Source organism: Asterias rubens, chromosome 5 (assembly GCF_902459465.1).
Source record: "Asterias rubens chromosome 5, eAstRub1.3, whole genome shotgun sequence".
Classification (NCBI taxonomy): Eukaryota; Metazoa; Echinodermata; class Asteroidea; order Forcipulatida; family Asteriidae; genus Asterias; species Asterias rubens.
The window spans coordinates 15,112,839-15,140,725 of record NC_047066.1 but is presented as its reverse complement, the minus strand read 5'-3'; the positions used below and the strand labels follow the sequence as shown (position 1 = coordinate 15,140,725).

At 38.2% G+C, this 27,887-nt stretch overlaps 1 protein-coding gene across 1 annotated transcript; it reads left to right on the top strand.

Moving 5' to 3' along the window:
* The first annotated feature begins 699 nt into the window (after window positions 1–699).
* Window positions 700–27,887, top strand: LOC117289951 (phosphatidylinositol transfer protein beta isoform-like). Its single transcript, XM_033771159.1, has 10 exons — window positions 700–772; window positions 4,851–4,881; window positions 12,690–12,853; window positions 14,803–14,902; window positions 15,631–15,708; window positions 17,438–17,518; window positions 18,700–18,780; window positions 21,875–21,970; window positions 22,717–22,839; window positions 23,466–27,887. Exons 1-10 carry the CDS (start codon window positions 753–755, stop codon window positions 23,505–23,507), a joined length of 816 nt encoding a protein of 271 aa, XP_033627050.1. The 5' UTR covers window positions 700–752; the 3' UTR covers window positions 23,508–27,887.

Sequence of the window (27,887 nt, the reverse complement as noted above, 5' to 3'; positions counted from 1 at the left end):
AGGGTTTCCTGATTTCATGCAAATTACGACAAATAGCAATGTTACTACTATCGGGGCGTATCAGTATCATACGCCCTGATAGTAGTATGCATGCTGTATATTAGCGAAAAGTAGAGGCGAAAACTGAATTATTTAATTTATGCAAATTATGCATATTTTCCCTGCTTCCTTTGCTACTTTTGATACTTGTTTTGGAGGGTTTCAAGAGACATTTACAGGCAGATGTACAAATTATACTAAATTTAATTTTAATCAGGGCGTGTTGTTTTGGAGGGTTTAAAAAGACTGTTGCCAATTTTTGTTTTGTTTAGCAAGCCATTTTTTGCTTAGAATTGATTAGACAATTTGTAAATCATTACAGGGTGTGTACGCAAGTGTTGGCTGGGATTATTGTTTACCGATCTTGCTAATAAACAAGCTGGTGTTGAAATTTAACGTATGGATTCATATCAAAGGATGGAAATAGTAAAGTTCAATTTAAGTGAAAAAAATACAGCGCAAACACAATTTTAATAGTTGCAGGCCAAATAATAATAACTGGTTCCCGATAAAATACCCGTGTAAACAAATAGTTATTTCCAAGGACCATTTAAAGTTCCGGGAAGGTGGTCTTGCTTCCCTGTGCAGTATATAGGTTTTGTTAACAGTCTATAGAATGGTACCAGACGATTAATGAACTTCAGTTGCATGACGTCATACCCGGCACATCCCATCAAGTTTTGCCTCTGTGAACACGTTCCCGATCTCTGAAGATGGTTTTACGAAAAGAATTGTAAGTATTTTGTCGTTTTAGAGTTCACTAAAGTGAAAACGACCACAATTAATGAACTGTGGTGAAAATAACATGTGTTTAATGGTGTGGGTTTGTGTTGAAGTGTGGAAATACTGAAGTAAACGGCGATCTGTTTGTCGGTATGTCATGTGTGGGTTTCACTGAAGTGAATGGAATGTCATCAAAGACATGGGGGATTCCCATACAACAAACGTGCATAGGTGCATTTCAAGGTGCAGGCTACAGGACTGCAGTCGGTCTATTTCGTGTGTTTGTTTTGCTCATCGTGTAGGAAAAGAAGCAATGCCTGGGTCAGACTCATAACAGCTGGGCCCAATTTCATTGGCTCTGCTTCTTAACTTAACCCAATTTTCTAACCCTACTAAACTCTAAAGCAAATATAATCTCAATCTGCGCTTATGTTTATGAATTATGGAATTAATTAAGAAGCGGGGAATTCTGTGCTTACACACAGCCACAGGTGACAGTTACAATATCATCTACTTCTAGAAACTATAAAAATAGGGGTCTATTATTTTCGGCCTCCTTAACGCTATACGGTTTTTAAATCGGTGTTGATAGATGAAAGTTTTATGACCTTTAGCCACCAATAACTGAAGTTTCCTTTGTACTATACACAACCAAAACTTTCCCCACACACTCAATATACATTCATAATGCTTGCATTGCCTTTTTGATGAGTGAAATTAAAAAAACATCTTCAAAAAATGCAATTTTCTGCTCGGTACTCTCCGTTGTTTTTCTGTCGCATTGCCCGTTTTTTATATGCTCAACGCTTTATTTTTTGGGTCACCAAGCGCTGAACCGCGGGTAGCAGCCTATTGAACTGACGAACTGCCGAGCCGCGGCCGAGTCGGACTAAACCATTCTGTGAAAGGGGTGTTACAAGGTAGTGCGCCAGTGCGTGGGCGCTGTCAGATTACAATACCCGCCGTTAACGCATATATAGCTTGCATGGAAAGGGCATTTTACACTTACAAACACAGCTAGTGCAGAAATATGACACTTGCCGTAAGCAGAGAATGGTGATCGTAAGCGCAAAACTTGGTGGTTAGCGATAATCATATTATTATAGAATATTTTTAATTGTAAACCCTCCTCGCAGGTGCACATTTACTACATAGTGGTGAGAAGCCATTATACAGAGTCTTGTCCAAGAACACAGTTTGTGTCACTAAAAGTGTACATTTTCTAATGATTCAGCCATCAGAACTCAAGTCTGATGCTCTAGACCATTCTTTCTATTATCTTTATTACAAGGCTACATCAACATCAAAGTTTTAAAAGGTTCAATTCAGTTCTAGATAAAATATATTCCAATACAATTCAGCCAAGATGGTTTGTATTGGAATCCTTTAAATTGTTGTTAAAATGTCAAATGAGGAGATGGCCCTGTAAAAAACATCCACAATTCAGGTATTCACATCGTGTTAGCATGGCCAGTTGGGCTGAAAACACGGGCAAAAGTTTGATGCACGGCTTGGGTGAAGCCGTGCTGTCTAATAATTTCAGTGAAAATTACTGAACTTCTTTTATTATTTTGTTGTTGAACAGTTTAAAAACAGCAGTGAGTAAAATTAGATTTGGTTTTAACCAGATGTCGTTCTTCTTTTTGAATAAAAATTTCAACGACGCAACCATAAAACAATCACTCGAAGTTGCCTCGAAAACGCTGACCACATTGCGACCACACAAAACACAACGCACAAACCACACACAACACAACGCACGTGCAAATAACACAACGCAAGCGAGACACCCAGACTTCGTTTTAACAGTCAGTCGTCGTCATCGACCGTCATCAGCAGTCAGCATGAACTCCATGCACGCGTTGTATGATAGAGGCGAATTCACACGCGTTTTCGTTCAGATTATTTTAGGTACCAATCTCATCTCCACGATCCTACAAACCATCGCGCTCTGGATTTTTCTACTATGACGTCAGTATCGGTAACTGAGTGACACGCGGCGCAGTGCACCTTTTACCGCATACATTCTGCAGTTGCTTTGAAGATTGGTTCCGCAGTTTTTCCCAACTCGACGGCGGCAAACATGACAATCTTTTTTCCTTCTAGAAATTCAAGGGCACATCGTTTGTTTGTTGCAGAGTTTGTTTGAAACATCGAGACTTTTTTGGATTTCAATGTTTGCATCTCTTGGGTGTTAATGCAGTTGACAAAACGATGTTTATTTTCCGCGCGAAAGGTTTAAAAACTGGTTCATGTTTCTTTTCAAATCTCAAGTCGGTTTTGCTGTAGACCTCCCAAATTTATTTTTCAATGCATGGTACGTTTTTTTGCCCAGTGGAACTACTTAAATGGCACTGTCTTTCGTAACTGTTGGTTCTTTATTCTCCGCAGACAGTTTACAAATTGTCTTTGACCCAGTTTCAACAATTAAACAACCTATAAGACTGAAACGTTATGAAACTTAAACAAATACTAAGGAAAATATTAATTACCATGATCAGTCAGTTTAAATTAAGCAAACAATTATAGTACATGTAAATCACTCTTGGCATTTTGATTGGTTGCAAATACTTGTGTGAATCATTATTTTACATTAACCCTCTAGTCCCTGCACCGCCCGAGTTTCTGAAAACCAATTTTTCAAGATTCTTGCAGTAAACAACTGGAATCGTAGTTAAATTTTTAAAAGATAGCTTAATATTTATGCACAATTTTTTACCCTTTCGGTAATGTTTGTATAAAAGTACAAGCTCCCATTGGGAACAATAATCGGCTCTCGAACATTTTTTTGTAAGGATAAAATGGACACAATAGCTTTTCATCGTCATTAGCTTCAATGAAATAATTTAGCTCATACCAATTAGTAAACACATCGGAAACTGTATTTATTCGTCATTAATGATGATATTGTCAAAAACTAACGCCTTCGCATTTAATTAGTATGAGCATTGAGCCAGATAAAAGCCTTGAAAAGCTATTGTGTCCATTTTATCCTTACAAAAAAATATCCGAGAGCCGATTATTGTTCCCAATGGGAGCTTGTACTTTTATACAAACATTACCGAAAGGGTAAAAAATTGTGCATAAATATTAAGCTATCTGTTAAAAATTGAACTACGATTCCAGTTGTTTACTGCAAGAATCTTGAAAAATTGGTTTTCAGAAACTCGGGCGGTGCAGGGACTAGAGGGTTAAACTAATTGATTTGTTTATAATAAATACAAAAACTATTATCAGCTTCTTGACCTTAGGCCCAGTTCTAAAATCGAATGGACAAGAATGGATAGAAAATCAACATTAGTAAATGATAACTCTTAATTTCTTCAATACCTCTTCATTTTTTTTTAGTCTTTAAGCAAAAGATTGTATCAAGAGTTACACATGTGTTATATTTTGTTGACAGCAAACTTGTACAGCATTATTTGATCGCTTTTGAATCATTTCAGGCTAAATGGGTCCAAGCTCCATGGTCCAAGTAACTGCTTTGAACTGGCCTAATATTGACCCAGAAACATTTTATAGAGTTTAATAATGTATAGTGGACGTCGATCACCTTTACAATATCTGTGCTTTAAAGCCTCTCATTTTCGAGTTGAAGACAAAACAAAAATTAAATAAAAATAGTTTACTTGTAACAGAAATAGGTACCAGAAATGCATCAGAAACCACCAGCGAGCACCTACAGTAGCCAGAGCTTCCAGGGCCCTTAAGAGGGGGGGGGGGGGGTGAGACAGACTTGGCGCTGCGCGCTCGTGTTGTGTGCTACGCACACGTTTCTATTTTTTTTTGTAGTGATTTTAGGTTGCACTCCCACTTTTTCAGTTTGCACTCCCACTTTCCAAATTCCTGGCTAAGACACTGGGTATTCATCTGAGTTTTTAATTAATTTTTGTGTGTGTGCATGGTTTGTGACACGTAGCCATTTGGCAGTATTTGAGAAAATTACAGTCACGTGTGTAGCCTATCATGTCAATTGAGAATTCAGTTAATTTGATTAATACAATCATGTACAGTGTATCATACTCTGAAGTCAAACTCCAATCGGTTTAAATGTTAATTTTTTTTTTGTGTTTTGTCTTTCTTTCCAGTCGGATAGTTTTGCCACTAACTGTGGAAGAGGTAAGTTTATCCACTCCTTTATTCAACTATGTTCTACATGTGCACAATTTTTGGTGATGAGTGCAGCAAACTTTTTTGACACCCTGTATTCCCTGATTGCTGGTCTCCTACTCAGTCTTGAGTTACACACGGGCCACACCGGCCAATGGCCTCCGTTGCCCCTGGTCTTGGCCTTAGTGCCCCTTCAAAAGTTTCCCATTTAAATCTTTCCAATGAAAGAGCCCTTTCCAAACTGGAGTTGCTCTTTTGGCCTGTACATGTAGGTCGCACCCACTTAGGTGGTTATGGCTACGGCTACATGTAAGTCTGTTGCTAAGCGTGTTGCAATAGGACATTCTGTACTTCAACGATGACGCAGCAATCCAGCCATAGCTGTAGTTATAGCCCTTAGGTGGTTATGGCTACGTCTGTTGCTAAGGATATTGCAAAAGACATTCTGTACTTTAATAATGGCGCAGTCATCCATCAATAGCTGTAGTTATTATAGCCCTTTGACGGTTATGGCTACGCCTGTTGCTAAGGGTGTTGCAAAGGACATTCTGTACTTTAAAAATGACGCAGCAATCCAGCCATAGCTGTAGCGAGAGCCGCCAAATTCAGACACCTCCTTCAAATGCTCCTCTCTGGTTGTCATTTGTTTGTCGAGGCTAACTTGTTTGGTTTTGATATCGGTATGCCTAGTGTACATTACATGGGGTCTATAGTTACATGTACTGTAGATCAATAACATTGAGAGTAATCAATAAGATGAACATCTTGCTCTTAATTAGAGAAATGTTGATGACATTTATGTATGTACATGTATGTATGTGGGAGGTACTACATATTGTTAGTGCAGTGTGAATTTTGCGCAAAGAATCATTAATGACAACCTTATTGCTTTTGTGTCATGAAAATGACAAGGTTGTAGGTTCGAATTCTACCAAGCTATCCGCTGATTTCACAATGACTAGGAATAAGTTAGTATTGTCGTCCAGTTACTAAATCACAATTTCTTGACTTGTGGGACTCATAATCAAAGACATAAAACCAATGTTTGTATGAGAGAGATTGCCAGCTTGGTGTATGTCCCCTTTTGGGAGTTAGTCAAATAAAAGTTTCACAGACTCAAGTACATAGAATGTGAAACAACATTGTACTCATTTTACCTGACTACATACATGTACATGTACATAGCCTACATCTTTCTTCATGCCTTTAAGGCAATTACGTGTACAGCACTATAATACCATTGTATCAACTGTAAAGTTACAAATGAAGAGGTTTGTTTTCATTCAGCCAGCTACATGTACGTGTACATAAGTTCGTTGTCATCCCCTCTGCTAAGGTGACCCCTTTTACCAAATACGACAGCCTTGCACCAGTTACATGTACGTACAAGTATATCGCCACGGTCACACCATTAATAAAAACAATAACACGGTACTGTACAGTGTAGGATGAGTTGAGTTAAAAAACAATTCCAGGCCTGATACTTCACAGAGGCAACGAAGGCGATTGCCTCCATGCCCCCTGGTCATTGCCTTCGTGCTCTTGAAGTGCTCCAGTAGAAGTTTACAATTTCCTCATAGGGTGCCCTTTACCAAGAAGAAAACGCCTTGGTGCCTTTGCCCGATCAACTGCAGCTTTTCAGTCATTTAAAATAACACATTGCCTTGGAACGGACTAGTTGGTCTATAAAAAGCATTTGTAACCGTTTGTTATAAAATGCATATGGTTAGAAAGATGTTTTAAAAGTAGAATACAATGATCCCCACAAATTCGCCTAGAAATTGCATGGTTTTCCTTCTACTTTGCCAACTTTATGGGAACTCGTCAAAAATTTGACCCCCATAAATGGCCGACCATGTTAGTCGACGAGGTAAAAGAAAAACCACGGAATTTCAAATGATACTTGTGTGGATCATTATATTCTACTTTTAAAATATCTCTCTAACCAATGCATTTTATAACAAACGGTAACAAACGCTTTTCAAAGACCAACTCGACCGATCCAAGGCAACGTGTTCCTTTAAATGCTTCATTTGAAATGGATGATGTACACTATACTACCGATGCATAGCAAACTCTGGACTCTTGTCACCCTACAGAACATTGTACAAACACAGACACTGTATGCATACATGTAATATACCTGGGGAGGAAATGCACTCAATTAGGACTCAATTAAAGTACAGAGACCCACACATGTACAATGTGTGTAATGTACATGTAGTTCTCTACATGCATGCGCGCATGGATTCCATAAGACCAAATTGGTTGATAAACACTAGGCCTGGGCGAATTATTCGAGTATCCGGTTAATGGCGAATAGGTTTTCCTATCCGTAACCGCGAATGCCTTCTTTTTCTTAACCGGATATCCGCATAGGGCGCGAATACCTATTTATAAACCGGATAGTTCTGTAATTACAACCAAGTAACCGGATATTCTTTTAATATCCGAATATTCGCGGACGTCGGGCGACAACTGATGGGAATGTTTTGTCTGAATCCTTATGAAACTTCTATTAAAACAGCATAAATTAAGTATTTAACTATGCTCACCTCCGTGAAGAGTTAAACAATGACATTTCTGAAGTAATTTGTTCAAAGATTACAAAAGTTTTCCTTCACGTAGAGTCAATCACGATCAAAAGAAAAAGCAAATCGCCATCTTTAAATTAGATCCGGTTATTTTTATGAATGAACCGAGTGACACTGTCTAAAACTAATATCAATCCGCCCATACGATCTCATTCACAAACGAACAGTGCCCTCTAGCGGCAAAAAAACCCAAAACTATTCGAATATCCGGTTAATTTCGGATAGTTGGCGAGCGGTATCCAAATATAAAAATTTCACTATTTGCCCAGCACTAATAAACACCCAGGACATTTTGTTCATTCTGATTGACCGAGAGGAGATCACATGGCCATGTTTAAACGTGCGATAAAAACATGGTGAGATGTGTAAAAACATGCTTGGCACTAAAGCTTAATGCAGGCCCTACATGATGTTAATTACTATGTCAAATACATTTACTGGTACTCAATTAAAAATGTTACATCATGGAGTATATTTCTACCTCCATGGTGACATGTACATGTAGTACACACACTAGTGTATGTAGACACCAGTGAGTGAGTGTCCCATACAATTTGACCCTGTGCAAAACATGTTATTGTTACGTAATAATTGACTGCCCTATACTGTGAAGAGTGAGCATTTTTATTGAGATAAACTTAGTTATTTAATATCTTTTTACATGTAGCCCTCTGTGCCAATGCTAATAATAGATTTTATGCAAATAAGTAAGCACAGTACTTATTGATGTTACCAGGGCCCAATTTCATAGAGCTGCTTAAGCACACAATTTTGCTTTTAAGCAAAACAATCCTTGCTTTAGTAAAATCAGATTACCGGCCACGACTCCACTCATTTGTTATGTTAAGTAAACAACAGCTAAATACCAGTCACAAGCAATGTATATGGCATGAAATTTTTGCCAGTAACATGTGAAAAATAAGCGAGCTATTTTCGTGCTTTTAAAGCAAATTTTTTGCTTAAGCAGCTCTATGAAATTGGCCCCAGATCTGCAGACATTTTTACCAGATTCAAGTCCCGCTCTTGTAAATCCGCCTTTGTTTGACCCAAATTTATTTAAAGTATAACCAGTCAGTTATGTTTCCCATGCGGTTTAGCACTTGAAATATGAAGTATCGATCGCAGAGCAAAATTACTGTAAACAGAAACTGTAATGATGATGAGGCAGTTAATTAATCCATTAACCATTATGCAAACTTTAAAGGGTTCATGTATGCAGGCCTGATATGTTCTTCACGAAGCCAACAGAGTTGATTGCCTCCATGCCCCCTGGTCATTACCTTGGTGCCTTTGAAATGCTACAATGTATGTAGAAATTTACATTCCCTCATAGTCATCTGTAGGGCGACCAAAATGCATTGGTGCCCTTGCCGTTTCAAAAAGGAAGTAGGCCTGTGTACGTGTAAGTTTCCATTGTTTTGTAACTGGGCATGCAAACCTTTTTCAAGAACCTTAAAGGCTATCAACAATACATTTCAGGAACAGGTACTTTCCTGGTTGGTAATTTTACTACCGGTCAAATAAAGGTTGTACAAACTCGCTGAACCTGTACACTCAGTTCGAAAATGAATGGTAGGCTACGCCTACAAAAAAGTTACTGGTCTTACCTCAGTATGTTTTGATTTCTGTTGTTTTGTACCATCACAAATGCCCAGACATTGCTGATAAATATTTCTTTTAAAAAGCAAAATTTGTTCAGGATGTAAATGTCAACAGAAATAACAAGACCCAGACAATTTGGTTTTGGGTATATTGTGATGCTGTGTTAACCTTCATTGGAAAATTTCATAGCCGGACATGACCTTTTACTTTGACCTTGTGTTGGGTATTTTTGTACAAGCTGCTTGTTGCAATGGTTTCCAAAGGAAGCGTGCAGTGTTTACAGTAGTAAACACAATGGTCAAAGCGTTTTAAATATAAATTTCAAAGCTAACTTTGTGGTTTTGAAGGAAGGCTGTTACCAAAGTGACTGCCTCATTTATTACCCTGAAAAGCCCTGGAAATTACCTCACAGCACACAAAGTTAATGGTGAAATCCTTGTCCTACGGTAAAATTAATTGAAAAAGCTGCCTTTGAGCAAGGAAATGTTAAATAAGTAACATTCATGTTGCATGTTAAGTAATGAAGGTGCGCCATCATATAATTCATTAAACACCCAGTGCTTAGCCACCTGTTTCATTTCCACTATGTTAGGGATGCACACCCTGGTTCTGTTAGGAAGTGATGCATAAAATCAATACTTTGTACATGTAATGCATACCTGACACTAGTATTGTATAATTGTATACGTAAGGCAGTATAATTTAAGTGTCATTTGAACAACTTTAAAGGCAGTGGACACTATTGGTAATTGTCAAAGACTAGCCTTCACAGTTGGTGTGTCTCAACATACGTACCCATAAAGTAACTAACCTGTGAAAATTTGAGGTCAATCAGTCATCAAAGTTGCGAGATAATAATGAAAGAAGAAAACACCCTTGTCACACGAAGTTGGGTGCGTTTAGATGGTTGATTTCGAAACCTCAAGTTCTAAACCTGAGGTCTCGAAATCAAATTCGTGGAAAATTACTTCTTTCTCGAAAACTGTGGCACTTCAGAGGGAGCTGTTTCTCACAATGTTGTATACTATCCACTCCTCCCCATTACCCTTCACCAAGAAAGGTTTTATGCTAATAAATATTTTGAGTAATTACCAATAGTGTCCACTGCCTTTAAACAGGTTCTTTTTGACATGATGCGATGAAAAGTTCTACACATGGACAACAATGAGGTCAATAGAAGGTGCTAGCCCTGGCCATACACAAAATTAATAGCACTCTGCACCTATAAAATATGTACAATAGTAATTTTTGCTTAAAATACTCAGCTGTCGGCCAAACATTCCAACACTCATGCGGTTACCAAATCATCGTTCTAAGCTTCATTATAACACACCTCTCGCTTGTTCTGTATTGTGATTGGCTGAAACACAGTCACATGGTCACATATATGGGGGTGAACTACATGTAATATAGTCTAGTCATTGCGCGCGTGATACTCATATTGACTGGCAACGTGGTAACTAGTAGGTCTATTCCCATGTGGGACTTTGAGTGACCAGAAGAGCGACCTATTTCCCGAGGCGGAGGGAAATAGGCCCCTCTTCTGGTCACTCACAGGCCCGAGGGGGAATAGACGTACACTAGTTACCGAATTATGCCAGTCACAGCTCGGTCTTAAATGTCAAATAAGTACAGAAAAAGGAGTTTTGTAGTTGTTGTTCACGGTTCAAGTGAAGAGAGGGCGCTGTTACCACGGGCACTGTATTCAAGAATTGCCTGCTCTGGTACTATTCCCGCAAAACACGCGTGCGCGATCACTAGCCTATATTAGTTCATCCCACGTGACTGTGTTTCAGCCAACCAGAATACAGAATGAGCAAGAAGTGTGTTATAATATAAAATAGTGACTGGTTACAGCGCCCTCTCTTAACATGAACAGTGAACAGCAACTTAAAAACATCCTGTCTTTTCCAAATTTCCTTTATATTTCACATTAAGACCGAGGTGTGTTACAAAACACATATTGAGTGGCATACAATGTACATGTACACATATGTAACTCGGTAACTTGTGTACATGTATGTCAATTTCCCCTCCGCCCTCGGGTCTGTGAGTGATCAGGGGTCGATTTCACAAAGAGTTAGGACTAGTCCTAACTTAGGAGATACAAATTGCATGGATAGTCCTAAGTTAGGACGAGTAACTGGTCCTAACTCTTTGTGAAATCCACCCCAGAAGAGGGAACTAATGTAATAGGCACACTCGTTACCTCATTGCCAGTCAATATGTGTATATGAGTAACAGCTTTTAACACTTATGTCTGTGATCTACATGTAGCTAGTGCAGATTGCTATATTACATGTGTTTATAAGGTCAAGCTACAATAGATACATGTAGATAGATAGATACGTTTATTCAATGTTGCAAATAGTGTATAATACAGAGTAATATGGTCAATTAATTGTTGTAAAAATTAAAAGAGATTAAAAGGTGAAGCGTAAAACAAAATGCAACATCTTGGTCCGGGGAGAAGCACAGACAAATATTAAAAATACACCTTTGCATACAATGGATGACATGCACTGCAGTTTTTATGGATTAGGATTAAGAAGAGTCAGTGCTGTGTACTGTAGTATTGTGGACATAGAAGATATGGAAATTTGTCTGTGAGAGGGCAAGGTCATAATTGACTTTGAAAGGGGTACTTCCACTAGAAAAGACTAGGGCCTGCATGTGAGGTCAACCATTTGTTGATTGCTTGTTACAGGGATTCAGCTGTTGTTTGCTTATCCTGCAAATCACATGAAAGTTTGGTTGTTAATCCTGTTGTTATTGAGGCAAAAATGTTGTGCTAAGCAAATTTGTATGCTTAGCAGCTCTATGAAATTGGGCCCTGTACATGTACATATACCTGTAACCTTTAGAGATTAAAAACATGTACAAATGTAGGCTAACTAGGCTATTACATGCTACATGTATAAATAATACCAAAACTTATATAGCGCCCTAATCCAAAACAATCATGTAAACAACTGTACATATATTGTACTGTAATGTGTACACATCCTTGTATGTATATAATGCACTTTTTAAAAAGCTCCAGACGAGCTTGATAAGCGTCCTTCGCAATTCAGCTTCTCGTCTGCAAAGGAGGATGATTAGCCTCTCAAGTTGTTATTATTGACACAGTACAGCAACTCTGACTAATGATGTTTTAATACAAATATACGTACAATAAAGTACAACATGATGGGAGTTTAAAATCAGTGCACAGTGTGTGTACTAATGCATTGACCGAATTCCACTGACGTCATCCTCAGAATAATCTTGGATGCACTATATTGGTGGGCAATGTCACTGTGCGTGATTTAGTAAAGGGCACATTTTAGGCCACGCGGTGTTTACACGTAAACCTATTTGCCCCCCAAAATGGTGAGCCAGGCTTGAAATTTCATCTTTGAGACGGCAAGGCCAATTTGCAAAGGGCACTTCAATTGGAAAAAGTGAACGTCTATGGGAGATTTTTGAAGGGCACCAAGGCCAAAACCAGGGCAACCAGTGATATTCCAGGCCTTAGTGGCATCTCACTGTCCCAGCAATACGTAGCATACTGACCTGAAATATAATGTCTTTGCATACAATATGTACAATAAATGTTCTTTATTTCTTATCTGACCTCAGTACCAAGTCGCACAATTATGGGCTGTGGCCGAAGCGAGCAAGAATGAAACAGGAGGAGGTGAAGGAGTCGAGGTGAGGAAAAACGAACCCTATGAAAAGAAAGATGATAGTGGCAACGTCATCGAGAAGGGGCAATACACAAATAAAGTTTATCATTTACAACAGTAAGTATTCTAGATTAACTGTTTTGTTTTTGTATATTAAAGGGAAGGTACACATTTGGTAGTTACTCAAAACAAATATTAACTTAAAAACTGACTTGGTAACAAGCATTTGAGAGTTGTTGATAGTATAAAACATTGTGAGAAACGGCTCCCTCTGAAGTAATGTAGTTTTTGAGAAAGAGGTAATTTCTCATTAAAATGTTAAAAGACTTCTAGCTAGAAGTCTTTTATTCCTATCTGAAAGCACACAAATTCGTCTAACAAGGGTGTTTTTTCCCCAGCATTTTCTCGCAACTCCAATGACCAATTGACCCAAAATTTTCACAGTTTTGTTATTTTATGGTTATGATGGGATACACCAAGTGAGAACACTGGTCTTTGACAATTTGCTAAACATGTACAGTGTCTTTAATTTTGATATTACCAAGGCACCAATGTGTGTTAGCACTGTATACTCGGTACTTTCCAAAGCTCTGTGAAAAAATCACTTAGGCATACGTTGTACTTGTGTTACTTGGACGGGATTAAATCGTTGCGGTACCGGCTGCTTAGGGAGTCAAACTGCCTCTAGCTACCGGGCAATCTCGGTGGTCTAGTTGGTAAGACACTGCTCTAGAAAGGCAATGGTGGTGGGTCCGAATCCCGCCCGCGTAACATGCCTGTGATTTTTTCACATAGCACTGGAAAGTACCACGTATTACAGTGTTAATTCACATTTGTGTAATGCTAAAACCGAAACTAATATTCGTTATCGGCATGTTGTACCCCTTCCCATTGTGTCATCATTGTTTCCTGGGAATCTCAGGATTTCTTTAGCTCTATGATCTTCTGGGAAGGGGGAGGGCTACTTCTGTGTGAGAGGGAAAGAGTGTATAGAGTTTGGGGGTGGGACCTCCCTCTGGTACATAATGTACATTAAACAATTGTTGCACGCTGTGACAGAATCCATGGTATAATAGATGTTAAATTTGCATCGGGGATAAAGAATATTAATTTTGGTTTTTACCCATACACCGATGTGTGTTAGCACTGTATGTACTCGGTACTTTCCCGAGTCCTGTAAAAAAGTTCACAGGCATATTACTCAGGTGGGATTCAAACCCCTGACCCTTGCAATTCTTGAGCAGTGTCTTACTAACTAGACTACCGAGATTGCCAGGTAGCTAGAGGCAGTTCGAATCCTATGTTTTGGCAGCTGGTACTGCACTGATGTTAGAATTCATGGTGTTTTGTACAGCCAAGGGGTTTTGCCCCCCGAGGGTGTACAAAACCCATGGACCACAGTCACAGCGTGCTACAATTGTTTTGTTTTAAAAACACTGTACCATGTACATGTATGTTCTTCTTTTAAGGAGGTGTTCAAACATTATTAAGCAGACGAACAGTTCAAAACAATTCTTCACTGTTTCCTCAAACATTTCCCTGTTTCTAATCCATTAGGCTCCACCCACGGCGCATTTGTGAGCAAGAAAACGAGAGCCTCTCCAATGCAATTCCGCACAACTCTGCCGCGCGCGCCAAGCGTACGCGCACACATGTCGGACTTTATTTGTCGGACTCTTGGTTGTGCGATGGGTTGTGATTGGTCAATACGCAATGGGGTGGAGCTTAATGGAACGGTCTATTGTACAAAGCGCTGGAAATCGACCAACGGTGGGGATAATCAAGGTAACAGATTCCGGTAAACAAAACTCATGTTACCCTCTGTGCTGTGCGTCATGCGTAGCGCACATCCTAAGCCATTTAACATTCGTCTTTGTATCACATCACGTAATTGGTTCTCGACCAATAAAAACATCATAACTTGTAATTTGTTCCCGTGGTATAACAAGTACAGGTGTTCACTGTGTTATCGGGCAAGGTACAGTATTTGAAAGTTGTAAGTGTTGCCTTTTTGCAAAATCTGCAAACCCATTGATTTGTTTGCTTGATACATTTGTTAATTACAGGAAAGTTCCAGGTTATGTAAGAGCATTAGCACCAGAGGGTGCATTGGAGATGGTGGAAGAAGCATGGAATGCTTACCCTTACTGCAAAACGGTCATTACTGTGAGTACTTAACAATTTGCTATTTAACCGATGTATCAAACATTTACTTTCCCTTTTCATTTGGCCGGTGCCATAAAACCAACTCCACTCCTACGGGTTATGAGATTTTATGGCAGATATAGTACATTAGTTTAGTTCGGGATCGGTGGTTTTGTTTATGCTGAAATGGTTTGCACAAAAATGTTTGCACAATCAGTCGATCTTACATGAATAGTTTGTGCACTTGCCGATCAACGAACAGGAATGGTTTGTGCAATGGCGTGCAGGAATAGTTTGTGCAATGTGCGATAGTGGAGGAATGGTGTCCACAGTATGCCTATCGTGTACAAATATTTTGCGCAATTTAACGATAGTGCAGAAATGGTCTGCGCAATTTGAAGATCGCCCAGGATGGGTTTTAACACCTGGACAACATTTACCCTGTGAGCATAAAATGTTTGTGCTTTGCTTCCATTTTCTTGTTTTATTTTTTTAAGTGTAAACTTTCTTTAGCCTCAGTGCCCTTGAACAATGTTCTGTTTGGCCTAAGTGCCCTTTCCTTTGGCCTTGGTGCCCTTCAAAATTTGCATCTATCGGAGGCCGAAGCGGCCTTGCCCTAAAAATGACGAAATTCCAGGCCTGTATGGGTGATAAAGACCAGCTGTTTATTCTCTTTACAATTGATGTGTGAGTGGACACATGTACATGTTGTAATTGATAACATCTTTTTATGTTTTCCTTTTTGGCAGAATCCCGATTACATGAAGGAAAAGTTCTCCCTAACCATTGAAACATGGCATAAACCAGACAGAGGAAAGCAGGAAAATGTAAGTCCTTAGCAACTATAAACAAGGAATAGTATATAGACGGATTGCAATGCAAGCCCTTGGCCGCCATCTTTGTTGTAACAATGGAATTCAAAATGCAAGTGTGTATGCGCTACGCACATATCTCAGCCAGTGATGGCTCTTCACGCGTACACATTCATCAAGGATGGCGGCCGATGTCGCCTGTTGCATTTCGTCTATTGTGCATTGCCTAAGCTTGGGCGATATCTCGATATAATCGAAAATCGCGATACCATTTCTTAAACGATTACCATATCGTCTTGATTTTTTGTTAATCGAATTATCGGCATATCGTGGTTTTGATGAAGTATCACGATGTCTTCCCTAATTGAGACGTCTTGCAACCATAAGGGGCTGTTAAAAAAAAATATAAAGTCCCAGAACCAACCCCAAGATTCCCCAATTAAAAAAAAAATAACATCAAAGACTTGGGTCTCCCACAGACACTGCAGAAGTAACACAATGTATCAATTATCTCCCCTGTGTGGGAGCCTTGTGCGCCACCGAACTGCAGACCACAATGGGATCATATTACACAAACCACAAACCATCCACAACTGTTTTATGAATGAGAGGTCACCCCATGTGCATTATGGATGCTTATTGGTTAGCTAGAATGAAATGGGCAGGATATACACACATGTAAGAACAGTCATGCGCAGTAGACACTTTAAAAGACACTTTATGTGTGTGTGTGTAACTCATAGAGCTACAACACCATGGGTAGACAGTACACCTCACAGATCCATACCTCTATATGTTTAGATTTAGAAGTATGAAAATTGGGCATAGTAAAATGGCTAAATTTTACACTTCAATCATAAATCGCGATTTAATCGAATATCGCGATACTTTCTTGACGATATATCGTGGGATAATAAAAGCAATATCGCCCAAGCTTAGCATTGCCTAATGTTTATTTTTAAATATTTCACTGTATATATTGACGCAATTTAGCCATTGGCTACAAGTTCAATTTTAATAAACCATCAATAATAAAAAATAATAAAAACCTTCCAGTTTGTGTATATTGCGTCCATCCCAACCACCTTCAAAAGTACTCAGGCCGCGAGTTACACAGAGGTCTCTGCCTTCATTGCCCTGGTCTTGGCCTTGGTGCCCCTTCAACATTTTCCAGTAGACTTTTAAGATTTCCAGTGGAAGTGCACTTTTAGAGATAAAATTACAGGTCCTGTGTACTATTAAAAATACCTTTCATATTACCCTCTTTATTTTAGACACAGTGTCTGGCTAGGCAAAAATGTGCGAAGTAACCTTTGAGAAAAGACAAAGTCAAATTGAAATCATGAAACATATTTGAAGCAATTTTTGGTTGAACAAACAGTTGGATTGCCTGCAGTGTTAAAATTGTGGTTTGAGGTAATTTTATAGTTATTTGATTAATTTTCATATATCACACCAGGGGCCAATTTCATAGAGCTGCTTAAGCAAAAAATTTGCTTAAGCACGAAAATAGCTCACTTATTTTACACATGTTACTGGCCAAAATGTTATGCTATATACATTTCTTGTGACTGGTATTTAGCTGTTGTTCACTAAGCAAAACAAGTGAGTGGAGTCTTGGCCGGTAATCTGATTTTACAAAGCAAGGATTTATTTGCTTACGCAAAATTTTCTGCTGAAGCAGCTCTATGAAATTGGGCCCTGTTTATTTATTTATTAATATCATTTTTTTTCTAAACTCAAGGTTCACAAACTGCCACCCGCTCAATTAAGTAAGCGAGACGTTGTACAGATTGATATAGCTAACGACAAAGTTAAAGACTGCGTAAGTATTGAGTTTTTTCTTACGATTTGTTAATGATTTTTCTAAAGACATCGTTTCATGGCTTGTTTTTTGTACACTGTTTCAAGTCCCTACATTATGTGGACTTCTTTTGTTATCAGGCCCACACTTTGTTTGTAGTGTTAAAGATACTAGACACTATTGGTAATTACTCAAAATAATTGTTAGCATGAAAACTTACTTGGTAAAGAGCAATGGAGAGCTGTTGATAGTATAACACATTATGAGAAACTGCTCCCTCTGAAGTACACTTACATAGATTTTGAGAAAGAACGCTTGAGGGTGCTTTCACAACACTGCAATAGAATGAGAGTACGCCCTCTGTTGGTAAAACCTATTAGCATATTTTGAGATAACATTTTTAAAAAACACTTGTAATTGACTTTTTAACGAAAGGCTAGTTTGTCACTGGCGTGTGCGCTGAAGCAAGATTTCCAAATTTTCACAAAATCTCCTTGACCCTTCAAATCTTCTAGACAGAATTAAAGCAGTCATCAAAAGGGAGAAAGAAATAGTCTACATTGCGTCCAAAACCTGTAGTTGTTATTTTTCTGGTGATGCACAGTCTGTAAACCTCCTGATTTGTAACATCTGGAAGGTTTCCGGTGAAGGTAGCCTTTTGTCAAGGCCTTAGTGGCTTGGACAGCTTCAATGTATGAAAAGCCGCGATACAAAGTGACTGGAAGCGGAGACCACTCGTGCGAGTCAAATGGCAAAGGCACGAGGGCCTTTTACATTGCATTTTGTTTAATGAATTATTTTTGTCGCTTCTGATTGGTTTTTACTTTTGCTTCCGATTTTGTCGCAAAATGTCAAGATTTATAAAAAAACACATTAGAGACGGCAAACAGGTTGGGGAAGGCCCTCATGGCTGCGCTACTCGGTGCGTGGTCCCCGCTTCCAGTCGCTCCAAGCCACAAAGGCCTTGACAAAAGGCTAGGTCTAAGGGGGGAGCCCAAACTCGCAAGCTTTTCCCATGAATTTTCACATTCAGCAAATCTCATTGCTGATCTTTATTTACTCAGTAATAATGTGCGACTCCCAAACAGTGAAAGGCCAAACAATCAAGATATTTCCAGAATCGTTTCATAATTATTGATGTTTATTAACGCCAAACTGCATTCTAAATAACACATGTTTCTTGTTTATTTTGATGTACTTAGGACTATGATCCAAAGACAGACCCAAAGATAGTGAAATCTCAAAAGTTGAATCGAGGACCTCTCAACACTACTGACTGGAAGGTGCGTAATAGTTTTAGACATAGAACCCCTTCCACAATGCGCAGCGCACTTACAAGCGTCTATCTTGTCTGCCATTTTAGGAGTCAAAATTTTGCACAAAGGAATTGACTCCCAAAATGATGGAAAAGGTAGACGTGCATTTTCAGGAGGTGCGGTCCGCATTGTGCAAGGGGTCTATATAGACATAATAATAATACCGCAGTCTTATATGTGACCCGCTTCATCGTAATGAGGAATATGTAGTAAAGTCTCATTTCGTGTAATTTGACACCAAAAATGAATCGTAACACACAAAAATTGAATTTTTTTTTATTTAAATGTACTTTTAGGTTGCCTAAATCTCGATTAAACTTGCTATTGTCTTACCTTTTCGTCAAAAGATTAATAAAGATGTAAAAACAGACGATTTCTGAGCCCTGTTCTTGCTGTAATTATCAAAAAAAGTTTTAAATAGTTCCCTGGAGAATACAAAACCGCCCAATTTGACAGCGACGTATAGACAAAGCCCTTTCATCAATAGCGCCACCAAGAGATACTATTGGAAAGCCAATGACCATATCTGTCTATTTATATCCACCATCAATACATATAGTGACTGCAATACATGTATACAGTGGTCAAAGGCAAACCCTGTTTCATCAGTGAACTCTCTCATAAATAAATCTGCAGTGCGAGATTTAGTATGGCTCAGAGACCGAGGCATCTGTTTATCCATGCAGCGTGAGAGGCCGGTCACCTGACCCGGTGGAGTTGCCAGGCGTGTCATAGCTAGCTGGTTACCATACGACATGCACCATATGACGCCATACACAGAGCGCGGGTACCACGCACGCGTAACTTGTATGTTTTATAACAGTGGAATGTTTTTTATATCGAAAGACGGAAAAACAGTGTCTAATTTTCATCATTGTTTCGTGGTTTTTCAAAGTTGTATTATCCCAAAACCAAATCATTCTGAAGGCTAAAGGAATAATCTTTCAGTTAAACTTTGTGTTGAGAAAGAAATATTGCTAAAATCATGAGAAGCATGCACAGGAAAATTGCGAGTGTTCCCTGGTCTTCAAGCCGAGTCATTAATGCTGTATGATGCGTATCGCTGACAGCTGTCGTTACTCTATGTTTTGGTGGAAAGATACTCGCATTTCAAGTTGGAAATATCGACGCAAATTTATTGTTGAAATTGTCTACACATTATAACTTAACTTCTCGTTGGGTTGTTTGTACGTTTTGGCAATTTTGTTTGTCTGACTACGGGGGGTTAAAAACCGATGTTTTCATTTCGTAAACAGATATTATTTTAATGTGTGTGAGACGTCACGTTTTTAAAAATGAATTTTTCTGGCGTTTATGTTTTCCAAAACGGGTCATAAAATTAAGTGTCTAGGTCATCGAAAATTCCACATTATTTCAGACAGGAAGGTTGTATGATTATGATTTTCATTGTATTTCAAATGTTGAGATTTGCTTGTTGGGATTATTATGATAAACTAAAAAATAAAATTTACTTGGTATTCCTCATTTCGACCGAGCGGGTCACATGATTTTTTTATAGCGCATGTATCTACCAACAAGGTACTGAAGGCGCTTAGTACTGGTATATATACATTTTAACAGAAAGATGGGTTATTAGTTATGAATTCTGAGAACCAATTTATGTAGTACTTTATAAGGGTTTCCAAGATGCTACACGACGCATTCAGCAGCCACAGCCAGAAACACCGGGGCGAACCCCTTCTCTTTTGAGTGCACTTGTCGACCATGTGTCCTTGAAAGGGTTAATTTTTAGTGTTGCCTGTATCATAGAAAGTTCGTACAGAATACCTTATACAGAGAGACTGTCAGCCGTTGAAAAGTAGAAACTTTAAAAATGTATGCATGTATAGAATTACTTTCAAATCTATCAAGAACATAGGAAAAGGTTGCTCTTATAAGCTGTTAATTAAAAATCTTACCAATTAAGTTTTGCAGTGCAGACTTTTTTCTTGCTTTTTTTGAAAACCAAAATATATGCTTGTATAGAATGACAATCAAATTCATCAAGAACAGAAGAAAAGACTGCTCTAATTAGCTGTTAATTACAAATGTTACCAATTAAGTTTTGCAGTGCAAAGTTTTTTCTCGATTTCGTTGAGGTCTTTTTTGCCCAAATTTTACGCATTGAATCTTTGACCCTTGAAAATCCACACCTTCTGTAAATCCTTGATTTGTATTTCCTATGCGATTTTGATAATCATCGGAGCAATTCCGTTGGTTTTCTGAAGTCGGGAGTTTCATGAAGTTAGTACCTTTATTCCTTAAAACTAATTTGTGTGCTCAGTTTTTGTACAGGAATGGGAGACTTTCCAACGCTAGGTGGCAGCAGACATACCGGGTAAATTTCCATTGTTTACGTAGTTCTGAACATGCGCATAATTCTGAGAACAATGGATTTACCCGGTAAGTCTGCTGCCCTCTATCGTCCCAGAAAGTCTCCCATTGTGATGCATAGACTTAAATTTATTTGAGTTGCACTCTATGCCCTAATTTGTACAATTTTAGCAAAAACCACCTTCAAATATTTTTTTTCTGTACCAGCAGTGAAATAGAAATTTAAACCCCCCCTTTGTAGGCTTTAATAATAATAATATCGAAGTCTTATATAGCGCACGTATCTACCAAACAAGGTACAGTACTCAAGGCACTGAGTATATACAAACTTTCAGAAAGATAGGTAATTGCAGTGATGAATTTTGAGACCCAATTATTTAGCACCTTATAAGGGTTTACAAGGTTCTACGGCGCATACAGCGGCCACAGCCAGGAACACCGGGGCGAACCCTTTCTCTTTTCGAAAAGTAGACTGGGTTCTTTTACATGCGTTACAAAACACATGAGACCAACGGCTTTAGTACGAAGCAATAGTAAAGTGTCTTGCTTAAGGACACAAGTGTCACGGCTGGGGATTCGAATCCACGCTCTGCTGATCAGAAACACCAGGGTTTGAATTCGGTGCTCTTAAACACTCGGCCACAACACTTCCTTTTTGTGGTTTAACCCTGGCATATTGTCTCTGATAATTGATGTCTTAACAATTTTGATTTTTTTTTTCTTGCAGAACACCTGTGAGCCTCACATGTGCGCATACAAACTGGTAACAATTGAATTTGTGTGGTTTGGACTACAAAGTATAGTAGAAAGCTGGATTCAAAAGGTGGGTAAAATTGTACACACTGGGGATGATATTTTTCCTACTTAAAGGCACTAGACACTATCAGAATTAGATTTTGAGGTCCCGAAATCAAGCATCTGAAAACACACAACTTCGTATGACAAGGGTGTTTTTTTCTTCCATTATTCTCTCGCAACTTCGACGACCAATTGAGTTCAAATTTTCACAGGTGTGTTATTTTGTGCATATGTTGAGGTACAACAAGTGAGAAGACTGGTCCTTGACTATTACCTATAAATTACCTATAGTGTGTATAATCTGATTTTCATTCATTTGTTGGCCCCTAAATAGTAAATAAAATGACCAGTCAGTGCGATTACCGTTCATTTCTTTAATGAAATTCGTTTACACTGACAAATAAGTTTAAAATAATATGAGACAAAAAATAATTTTTTGAAATTGGTAATTTCTCACCCAAATATTAAATGACTTCAGACTTGAAGCCCTTTTAAGGCATCTGTAAAGCACACAAGTTTGTGCCACAAGGGTGTTTTGTCTTTCATTATACTCTCGTAACTTTGATGACCAATTGAGTCAAAATTTTCACAGATTTGTTATTTTATGCATATTTTGGTATATAACAAGTGAGAATACTGGTCTTTGACATTTACCAAAGGTGTCCATGCCTTTAAGTATTGGTACATTCGTATTGTACATTTTTATGATTTATGGAAATGTATTTGAGTTTGATCTCTAAATTGAATCGTATTTTCATTTTCAACTTTTAGGCCGAGAGGAGAGTATTCACAAATTTTCACCGTCAACTGTACAGTTGGATGGATAAATGGGCCGGTCTTACAATGGCCGACATCCGTGCACTTGAAGATGAAACCCAAGCAGAGCTAGATAAAGTAAGCAAATCATTTGGCTTTCCATTGTGTCATGAGCATACCCGGCTTGGCCTAGATCAGAGCCATTAGCGGGACAATTCAGTCGACTCTCGTTATAAAGAGCAGTCTAATGAAGAGGTTCTACTTATAAAGAGTACATTCTGCAGTTACTGATTTTCACTTGTGCTTTTTGTTTATTTGTTTTGCTGTCTTCCTATAAAGCCCGGTTCATACCTGCCTGCGAATGAGAATCCGATGCAAATTTGATGTTACAACTCTGTTTTCGCTGCGATATTCGCAAGAGTGCCGGAGACTCGACCCCTGCGAATTTTGTGTTGCAAATTTGTGCTGTAACATTCGTTTCGCATTAGCAGGAAGTATGAACCGGGCTTTACACTGTAACTGTTATAAATAGGTCATATGGCCAGTCCCAGCAATCTTGTTATGACAAGAGTCAACTGCCACCATATGGCTGGATAGCTCAGTCAGTAGTGCGCTGGTAGTTAATCCGAAGGTCGCTGGTTCAAGTCTCGCTCCAGTACATTTGTCTTTGTTCAAACCCAAACTTATTAAAATATACCCAGTCAGTTTCCCTTGTGGTTTATTACTTGATATCAAGTATCTAAGTTATGTCTTTTATTCCACAGATGCGTAAAGAGGGCGAGGTGAGAGGCACCAAAGAAAAATGATCACAGTCCGATGGCTCCGGGGCTAATCTTCAAATTCCATGTAAAAACAAAATAAACACATGCAAACAAATCACCTCATGGGCGCTGTGGCCCAAAGTGAATAATATCTTTAAAAGAATTTTTTTTGTAGCAATAAGAATAGATTAAATTAATGTTCTTGCTCCCGAATCAAGCTTCTGGTTGTGTAAAGTACCTAGACTCAATTTCAACTTACTGCTAAGAACGTGACAATTTTGCTAAGCAGGAACAGATTACAAGGCAAAATTACCTGTCCTTGAGATTGCTTTCACTGGTTCCCTACCATTGTTTTCCCTTAGCAGATAAAGATAAACATTTTCTGCTTATCAGTTGTGAAAATTGGGTCCAGATTATCATGTTAAACTAAATAATTATGTCCTAAAAGTTTGAAGCAATTTTTGTGTGGTTCTGTAAGTATCAGCTAAAATGATTGTAACACTTAAACCAAATATTTTATGAGCCAATAAGAAAGTTTAGTTGTTGCTGTCACATTATGGTGGGTTTTCTTGTTTCGTTTTATTATTATTCCTTTGAAATGTACTCATTTTCATGTACATGTATTATTTGTTTGAGACAGATACTGTTATAGTACATGACTAATGGCATTGTATACATATGTAAGTCATTTTCTCTGGGTTACAAACTCTGCCTTTGGGGTTTGAAAAAGGCATGGGTTATTATTTCTTTTTTTTTTAAAGAAATTGACACTTTTATAATTTGCTGTTTTGAATGGCAGCTTTCTTGGTGGTCACAAATAATATTCCAATTTGCAATGTGCTGTAACTTCTAATCTCACAGGTTTGAAAAAGCTCAAAGATCCTAGTCTGTTTTGACTTGAAATTATTTATTGCTTGCAGCCAAAAGAAGGTATAAATTCAATAATCCATCGCATGTGGATCATCTCTTACGAAGAGGTAGTAACTGAAGTTTCAAATGATTTTTTTTATGTCATAAGCTAGCTTCAAAATAAGTACAATATTCTTATAAACAGTTTGTTGCGTAAAAAAGGACAGCTTAAAAAGCCTGGTCCATACTTCCTACATATGTGATACAAATTTTGACTTGACAATTCGCAATAAATAGTTTGCAACAGCAACTCCTGCAAAACATTTGCTGCAAAAACAGCAGTGTGACGTCAAAATTTGCTTTGCATTCGCAGGAAGTACATGTATGAACTGGGCTTTAATCTGCATTATTTTGGTACATTTACATGAACACATTTATACCTAGTCCTACCTTTTACTTCACATCACTCAAATTGATTGTTTAATTTATTATTATCGTTATTTGCTAATTAGTTCCTAATTCCATTCATAAGTATGGGTACACTAAATGGTATTTAATTTCTCCTCTAAATATGCAGAAGAAAATGCATGAAAAAGTTTATTAAGTGTAAAGGTATCAAAGATATGTGTATGTAGTGAAGATCTGTGTGTGTGAGATTGTCTCCTGGGTTCACACGGAAGACTTAAATAAATGGGATCGGGTTGGATTAGCAGACTGAGGGCATTCACACTGAGTTTATGTCCAAACAAAATGAAGTCTTGATTTACTGGGTCGACGAAATGTGTGGTGGTGTTTTGATGGTGTTGTTGGTAAAGCAAGTGTATTGGGAAATGGATAGCTGCATTTTAATAACCCACATGACATAAATGTAATGGTTTATTGTTTTCAAAGTGTAAATGAAAAAGTGGATTTTTATCAACGTGTAATGGTTTTAGCTTGAGACATCATGGTAAATTAAAAGTAAGGCTTAAGTCTGTAGGATGGAAGAGCTTTGTGTGACCGGCAAAATGCATCATTAATTGTCAAAACATTGTAAAAGCTCACCTGAAATGAAAACAATACCCTGGCACTCGCCAAATTCTGGGAATTGAGGACAGCAAAATCTTTGTAAGCTCCGCCCATTATCTAAAACCTCGACCAATGAAGTTGAGCGATTCCATGTGTGGACTGTCACGTGATTTGCAGTTGTGCACTTAATTCCAAACGATGAAGGGTCAGTCGCCATGTGTCAAATGGTTCCCAAGTACAGTACGTGGATTTACTCCTGAGATGTGCACAAATTGAGGACTAATTTGTGTCTCGTTTTGTGGGGAATATGAGGCAATTTCTGGACTTATGTGAGTGTTGAATTTGCTCACGTTTTTGTCGACCTGATGTCGCTGTGTGGATCATTATGTTGTCCAGTTATCTCACGTCGGACATTTTGGCAGAGGGTCCACCATGTTTCATGCCTTGGATAGGTGATGAGAAGACCTTTTTGGTCGTTAAAGATACCTGCATATCTCAAAAGGTAAGCCTGGTTTATCAGAGCGTGTCAAATGCTAAAAAAAGGCTCCGTATTTTAGATATTGTGGTTCTGTCATGGGCAGTATTGTAGTCAAAACCTTTGGTAAACCGTGCTTTACAAGTGCGTGTGCGACCCCCAGACGTCAATCATACACGAAGGGCGTACCAGCTGGCTGACACCTTGGTGTTTTGCAAGCATGGCGATGTTTTGTTTTCTACTTCTGTAAAAATGTTTTTCGGAATGGAGATGCAATTGTTTGACTGTATTCTTGTCGCTTCTTGTCACCAATCTCGTGATGGAATTCTGGTAGTAGTCTTTGGAGAATGCAAAGTGTGGCAAACCACCTCGGATTGATTCATTGATTGGTGAATTCACTGTGCTAAACTGTGCAATCACATTTGTACCATGTACATGTGGTATTCGCAGTCTGTGGCTTCCAATTGTCGTGTTGTGGTCAAACAGTTTTACCAACTACAGTTTTACTAACTACAATGCATTAGTTGTCATATTATTTCCATATTTCGTAGGGTAAACTCAATTTTTCACCAAATTCCAAATGTTTGATACCCCAGCCAAATTAAGGAAAGGTGCAATATTTAGAAAATATGTGTTTGTGGTGTGCTTTCCGTGGTTGAGTCTGGAGAAATAGACCTCAGCTTGAAAACTAACGCAAAGAAGGTTTAGAGTTAAAGCTACTTAATATCCCAAATTCTTCTTTAAAACCTCATTATTTCCCAATGTGGAAGAACCAAGAGAACCCACCCAAATGTAAATGACATGTGGAATTTAGTTTTAGTTCTCTTCAAAGCTCCAGGGGAATTTTGTCCAAGTATTTAAAGAGAAAATGACGGTGGCTTAGAGACCAACTGTAATAAGCGTATATTCCAAAACTGAGCAGGTGGTTGGCCTACCTGTTTTTGTCCATGTACCTAATTATACATAAATGTTTGATTTTATTGGTCAAGTTAAATGATTTGTTATCACCCGAGGTCAGTGTAGCAATATGCGTTGTGTACAAAGTTGCTGCATATCGTTAGCATTGGCCATGTTTCTTTTGTTTCCTCCTGTGTTGCACTACGCAGAGTACAAACTGTTCCCTCAACTTGATTTAAAAGACGGGATGTTGAGGTAACTGTGCGTTATAAAATAACTGAATAGCTTTCATTTTGCATTGCAATGTACAGATACAGACTTAGAAAATTGATTTGGTAGAGCCTTATACAAGGATTTATTTAGAAGTTTACGGTTAGAAGTGTATTGTATACTTTAAATGCATTATTGTTTTGATGGGGCACGGTGCCTTCAAATTTTTCAAAATGTTGCTGGACTTGCTCCTTAAACCTTTAAAAAAGTTGTTTACTTATACAAGACCATCCACAGTGTGTTGTAATTAGTGATTAGGCCTAGTGATTAAAAAAATACACGTAAATTTGCCTACCTGGAAACAAAATCTGCCGAACATACAGTCCACTATTTGTGGAGTCAAAATGTTGATTCTATAAACTAGCTGATCATGTTCTTTCATGAAACTTAAACACAAACACCACGCAACTTCAAGGGACACTTGTGTGAATCATTATATATTAATTTTTGTTAAAATTAAATTTTCAGTGGTCATTAATTAAACACATCAAACAAAAATCCCCTTTTTAAACCCCAAAGCGCACAATCCGAAGGCAGCGTGCCCCTTTAAGAGTTTTTTGCCTATCAATGACATTGTGTTAATTTTGTCATAATTTTCACACAAATGATTGAGTTAGAGATCATAGCATTATTATAGCGTTGTCGTCATATACATCATCATGCATGAAATATTGTTACCCAACTCATTTATTTCCTTTAAGATATTTTCTACATTTTTGTATACTTGAGGCATGGTTAACAAGTAGGGGTGCATTACTTAGGCCTACATGCCATAATTTTCTTTTGATCAAAAGATCACAGTATCAGATGCCCGACAATACAGTGATAAACGTACTATACATAATCAAGTGGGATATCATTTTTCCTATTTATAAACATAGATACTTTGCTTTATATTGTGCAAAAAAAAACAAAAAAAACTATCA

Coding starts and splice junctions, on each gene's coding strand:
- LOC117289951 (XM_033771159.1), top strand. CDS start 753: ATGGTTTTACGAAAAGAATT. Junction 17,519..18,699: donor ACGACAAAGTTAAAGACTGC/GTAAGTATTGAG, acceptor TGATGTACTTAG/GACTATGATCCAAAGACAGA. Junction 21,971..22,716: donor TAGAAAGCTGGATTCAAAAG/GTGGGTAAAATT, acceptor TTCAACTTTTAG/GCCGAGAGGAGAGTATTCAC.